General features: G+C 45.1%; 1 protein-coding gene across 2 annotated transcripts in view; it reads right to left on the bottom strand.

Annotated features, from left to right (window-relative positions):
• Nucleotides 1–1,537: 1,537 nt before the first annotated feature.
• The window catches only part of LOC136541669 (protein SLOW GREEN 1, chloroplastic-like), a 42,454-nt gene continuing 37,515 nt past the window's right edge, over nt 1,538–6,476 (bottom strand). For both annotated transcript variants that reach the window (XM_066533677.1, XM_066533678.1), the window contains 2 exons: nt 5,662–5,718; nt 1,538–1,900 (listed from right to left, as the gene is read on the bottom strand). In XM_066533677.1, the coding sequence (XP_066389774.1) occupies nt 1,841–1,900; nt 5,662–5,718 (117 nt within the window). In that variant the 3' untranslated portion in view covers nt 1,538–1,840. The remainder of the gene's footprint in view (nt 1,901–5,661; nt 5,719–6,476) is intronic.

The following is a 6,476-nucleotide window of genomic DNA, read 5'->3' as shown; positions in this document are numbered from 1 at the left end:
ACGCATGCGCAGATGTTGACCCACGCACCTCTCACAAACAGGCAAGCGGCCTGACCGGCCCTACAACTGGCTAATCTGGTTGGCCAAAGTAGCAATGTTGCACGCAACATACGGCAGGGCAGCTTGGTCTAGGCATAGACAACACAAGAGAGAGAAAAGAGCAGGACGATAAGCAGCAGCAGGCCTAGGCACTAGGCAGCAGAGGGCAGGCGCGACAGGGAGGCCTACGGCCCTGGGCGCGTGCGGCTAGAGGCCTTGCCGGATGGTCTAGCCAGCAACAGACGCAGCAAGGAGCCTCTCTCCGTGGTCATGCACATGCACAATTCCCCAAGCGCCGCATGGGCACGTGCGGCTAGGGGCCTGCCTGGCTAGTCCAACCAGCAACAGGCGTAGCAGGGAACCTCTATCCGTGGTCACGCACATGCATGGTTCACCAAGCGTCGCATGCATCCTGAACTACACCCCGAACGATTGGCCGCACACGCTCCCATGAGCCGCCCCGTAGGAAAGGACAGGTGTGGACCCACCTAACTGTAACTACACGCCCCCTCCTTTTTTTTGGGCGTTACGCGTTTGGGGTCGATCTGTCCGTTCGTCCGGATGCCCTGAACCAAGCATTACCGTATATATAACACAACCGAGGACACCTATTAGGGATGCAAGCCGGCTTACCCTCAAACCCACAAATAACATGAATTTTGCAGGTTACCTATGGTAACACACAAAATTAAACCTATTTACAGTTATGTGAACAAACCTGCTTGTGTCCCTAACACCTATAGGCCCGTTCGCTTGGCTGAAATTGGCTGAAAAAACAAGCCAAAGCTGAATTGTTGTAAAAAAAAAAAACCCACTGTTCCGGCTGAAAAAAGAAACCGAACAAGCCGTCTTTTAAGGTAAGCCGAACGAGGCCATAATTGGATACAAATACCTCATGTAGGATAATCCCATCTAATTGTACTAGAGAATTCTCAAAATAAAAAATTGTACTAGAGAACTAAGGATTCCATAAGAACACCATACATGTCATGTCACCGAAAGTTCCTAAGTCATGTGGATTTCTTTTATTCAGACTTTCACTCAAGGAATCCCAGCCCAAGTGGCCACTTCGCAAGGCAGAACAATTGGAAGAAAGCTTCCAATTACTAATACATTAAGCAGAAGTTGTTATAATTTAAAGGGAAAAAGGAGTACAATTTAAAGGGCAGGGAAGGAATTAACAAAATTCATAAACATGGTATCTATAGAACTACAGAAGCACAAATACAATGTTCACGCATGTTACAACCGCAATCTGTAATCGTGCACAGGGAATACAAACTACCTTTTAACCAGAGCAACAAAAAGATATGACCCTAGTAACTACTCAAGTGATGTAAACACCTCAACGACGATCACGTTTCAAGTGATTACGGATATATGAGGAAGACATAGAGGCGTGCCATGCGAACATAATTTGTTCCTAATATATCTTAATGTTTTTTAGATAATGGAATAAACACTATATCAAAATGTTTAGCTGAGACTTATTCCAAGGAAAAGCATAACATGTTTCATTTCTGTCGTTCCAGAACAATACAATTCAAAATGTCCCAGATTCCATAATGTTGCTATGATACAAGACGTTCCTAACATCCTGATGGTCATCTGTGCAAAACACAACCGTGACCTATTTACTGACAAATATATCTCATTTTGTCTATGAATGTAAGGTTTGCACACGGTGGGTGAAATTACTTAGAATTTACTTCTAACTTGCGGATACATTTGCACGTAGGAATGGACCGAACAATTTCATTGGTCCAAAACAGCACCATTCAATCTGTCATCGTCTCACCGACTATCTTTGTGCATAGCGATCAACTAGTGCCTTTGCTGCCTGTGGGGCAAAGAATTTTGCCTGCAAGGAAGGTTAAGGCATACATTACAAATTCAGATCAAAGACATTGATCACTCCATTTTATCTTCACCTCAGTTTACTTCTACATTGTATAGCCTCTTTGGATGAGGTGGAATGCTTTAAAAAAAATAGGATTTAGTTCAAATTGAAATCAAGTCCTATAAGTTTGTATTAAAGATAGAGTTCTATACATGACTTGTAACTGTACCTATGTTGTACTCCAAGCTGTTTTCGGCCATATATATATACAAGCTCACCGAACCCTCATAATGGGTGTGTGTTTCCTGATTTTTCTACATGGTATCCAAGTCTGGGTTTTTATCTAACACACTTCTCTTGTGCTGCCCTAATCATGCCAGGCCCCTAACTGTACATCAGCGCCATGGCACGGACTCCCAAACTGCGCATTCACACCCATCACTACTACACAAATCATTTTGCGAGATACTGCCCTCAGATTAACGGAGGCGGGCGATATGGGCTGCCGCCTCCATTCAGGCAAAATATGATTCCATTCGTACTTGGTTGCTTCACAATTTCTCCAATATCACTATGGCACAGGCCTTGGCTGATTTACTTGCAGAAGAAACACGTCTCCAGTCTATGTATGCTTCTTCTGTATCTGTGCCTCATAGTGTTTTGGCAGCCTTGCAGCAAACCAGTGCACCAAAAGGCACCACCTTAGAGCCTTGCAAGCACTGTGGCAGGACTGGTCATCCTCTAGAGAATTGTTTTGCTCAACATCCAGCGAAATTGGCCGAGTATCGTGCACGTGCTGCTTGTGGTCGTGGTACTAGCTCCACTCCAAGAGGTTCAGTTTCTATTGCTGCAGCCTCACCTGTCAATGCTCCCTCGACGTCTTGGGTTCTTGATTCAGGAGCTTCCTTCCATGTGACATCTGATCAGTCCCACTTGGTCGCATGCAAACCAGTCACGGATGGTGCTTCTATTCAGACTACTGATGGTACATCTTGTCACATCAGTCATCAGGGTTCTCTTTGCAATTCTCATCAGTTAAACATGAATCTTCTCTCAGTAGGCCAAGTTACTGATCACAATTGTTTTGTCAGATTTGATGACTCATCTTGTTTCATTCAGGATCGTTGAAGCGGGACTGTGATTGGGACCGGCCATCCTCGTAAAGGTGCTCCTAGCCTCTACGTTTTGGACACCTTGCGTCTTCCTTCTTCTGCCACATCCACATCACGTGTGACCTCCAATACATCTTCATCCACCTCGTCCTTCGCCAAGTTGCATCACCGTCTTGGTGACTTATGTGGATCCCATTTGTCAACATTAATAAATAAAGGTTGCCTAGGTCATACATTTGTCGAGTCTAGCTTCCATTGTAAAGATTGCAAGCTTGGAAAGCAAATATAACTTCCATATTCCTCTAGTGTTTCTCATTCTGCAAGACCTTTTGATCTTATTCATTTAGAAGTATGAGGTCCTGCACCTTTTGCTACAAAGGGTGGTTAGTGGTTACAAATGTTATGTTATTTTCATTGATGATCATTCCCGTTATACTTGGATTTATTTCATGAAACATCGATCTCAATTATGTTCTATTTACAAGACTTTTGCACGCATGGTTCACACTCAGTTCTCTACTCCTATTAGAGTCTTTCGCTTTGACTCTGGTGGTGAGTATTTATCTAATATATTTCGTCAGTTTTTTTTACCTCTAATGTCAGAGTCCTTTCCTGTGGGGCCGGCTGGGGACGGCTAGGGTAGGGGGCGGCGGCGTAGGGTGAGGGAGGCGGCGGCTGTAGAGAGGCAGGGGAGAAGACCGAGGCTTAGAAGGGAGAGGAGGGGATAGAAGGCCTTAGGCCAATTCCTTGCTTACCCTTGAACGGTTGCATAGCCCCTCTATTTATAGTCCTGGGAGACTTCGTCCCTAAGCAATCTAAACTAATCCTCCAAGGAACCAGGAGAAGAGCTTTATAGATTTGGACTTCTTCTTTACAAGCAAGCAGATCCTATTTCCTAAATAAACCCGATCTATTTTTTATTCTAGACTTTCCTTTTATTTTTTATCCTCCCGGATATTTGGAAGTCGGCGGTGCGGCGGGAGGCCGTCCCTCCGCTGGTCGCGCCCCCCTCCTGGTGGCGCGGTCGTCCAAGGCCTGGCCAGGCTGGGCCCGTAATCAGGCGTGTGACATCTCTCCCCGCTTCTCCAAGCAGCGCGTCCTCGCGCTGAAGCAAGGCCCAAGGGTTGACGACATTCGGTGGAAGAGGTTGGGCCGGTGATATCGCCTCCACCCGAACCAATAGGCGACCACGGACGGGGTCAGCCCTGATCATGTTGTCGCGGGTGCGGTCGATGACGAACTCGAAGTAGTACAGGAGGTTGCCAATGTAGCCGTAGAAGTAGTTGTTGTATGGTCCTGGACCTCCCAGGGGGCCTGCAGCTTGCCAATGTAGCCGATGGATGTTGGAGTCGAGATAGACCTATTGTATTGTCCTTGGCTGCGGCTGTGGAGTTGGTGTCGTGCTTGGTGGCCGAGGCGGTTCCATCCGAAGACCCCTTAGATGCATCTGTACGAGCAAAATTGGGGCTGATTTCGGTGTAGAGCCTGCTGATTGTTGGCGTTGTTTGCGGTGCTCCTCCTTTGGGCGCGGTTGGCACAGTTGGTGTGATCGTCTCCGGCTGAATTGGATTTGATGGAGGATTCTAGTGGCGCTGGTCAAGGAATTTGTTCAGCTCCTCGAAAAGGCGATCGATGATTTTGCGGACGTCGTTGCAGATTTTCTCCATAGTCGTTGATCGGAGCTTGACCCATAGGATCGATCTGGTTTCTAGATACCAGGTGTCAGAGTCCTTTCCCGTGGGGCCGGCTAGGGTAGGGGCGGCGGCGCAGGGTGAGGGCGGCGGCGGCTGTAGAGAGGCAGGGGAGAAGAACGAGGCTTAGAAGGGAGAGGAGGGGATAAAAGGCCTTAGGCCAATTCCTTGCTTACCCTTGAACGGTGACATAGCCCCTCTATTTATAGTCCTGGGGGACTTCGCCCCTAAGCAATCTAAACTTATCCTCCAAGGAACTAGGAGAAGAATCTTTATAGATTTAGACTTCTTCTTTACAAGCAAGCCGATCCTATTTCCTAAATAAACCAGATCTATTTTTTATTCTAGACTTTCCTAATATTTTTTATCCTCTCGGATATTTGGAAGTCAGAGGCGCGGCGGGAGGCCGCCCCTTCGCTGGTGGCGCCCCCCTTCTGGTGGCGTGGTCGTCCAAGGCCTGGCCGGACTGGGCCCTCTCCTGGGCCTGTAATCAGGCGTGTGACATCTGAGGGTACTCTTGCTCAGCTCTCTTGTCCCGACGCACATGCTAAGAATGGTATTGCTGAACGCAAACACCGCCATCTCATAGAAACTTCTAGAACACTTCTAATTTCCTCGTTTGTTCCTTCTCATTTTTGGGGAGAAGTTGTTTCTACACGTGTCTACCTCATCAATTGTACCTATCTTTGTACTCCAAGCCATTCCCAGCCATATATATACAGGGTCGGTCACCCAACACTAGAGGATGTGGTGTTTTCCTATTTCCTACGGTTTGGATCTAGATCACATCCAAACATTCTTTGATGGCATAGGAAGGCATAGTTGGCACATGGCCATGCAGCAGTAGGACCATAACCAAACATGCTGACCCCTATTCCTGGTATCTATATCATTTTTTCTCTACTAGCAAGATATGAAATAACTATACTAGTATTTGTCAAGAATTTTCAATGTCATTAGCAAAAAGAGAAAATACTACCTGAATAAACATTCTTTCTGCATCACCTGCTTTACCATTTTCCTTTAATATGATTCCCTAAAATTGGATAACAATACAGTTATGATTGCTGCTTGGTAGAAGAAATTAACTGCTATAAGTATGGTCTTTGTTTGGCATTACTCGTAATAGAAACAACATAATCCATTAAGACAATAGTACTGCAAAAACTAAAGTAATGGAAGCCAAGAGCTACTCATGGTTTGCATTAGATTATATATATATATACAACAACAACAACAACAAAGCCTTTAAGTCCCAAACAAGTTGGGGTAGGCTAGAGTTGAAACCCAACAGAAACAATCAAGGTTCAGGCACGTGAATAGCTGTCTTTCAAGCACTCCTATCTAAGGCTAAGTCTTTGGGTATATTCCATCCTTTCTATATATATATATATATATATATCCAACTCCAAATGTAGGCTGTTATAGGATTATAGCTTATCAAACTTCTTTAACTTGCCTCATGAATATGTGAAAAGTTACATAGATTGACAACAGACGGCTGATGTTACTAGATTGTAGATTCATGACGGCAAATACTTTCATGATATATAAGTTTCACTATTTGAAATGGTATATTTTTACAAAAAGAAAAGTCAAAGTGTCGCATTGGAGCTGTGCCGCTGTCCTAAACGACTTACATTTGGAATCAGAGGTAATATTCATTGTTCAGTATGCTAAAACTGGTTAGATCTGATTGGCATCTCAAATCTGTTGGAACAATTAAGACCACTTCTGACTTCATCTTTTACTTTGTGCTAAAAAGATTAACTGACTCTATGTATAGCGCCAAAA

This window comes from Miscanthus floridulus, chromosome 3, assembly GCF_019320115.1.
Source record: "Miscanthus floridulus cultivar M001 chromosome 3, ASM1932011v1, whole genome shotgun sequence".
NCBI lineage: Eukaryota > Viridiplantae > Streptophyta > Magnoliopsida > Poales > Poaceae > Miscanthus > Miscanthus floridulus.
This window is presented reverse-complemented; position numbering and strand designations above follow the sequence as displayed.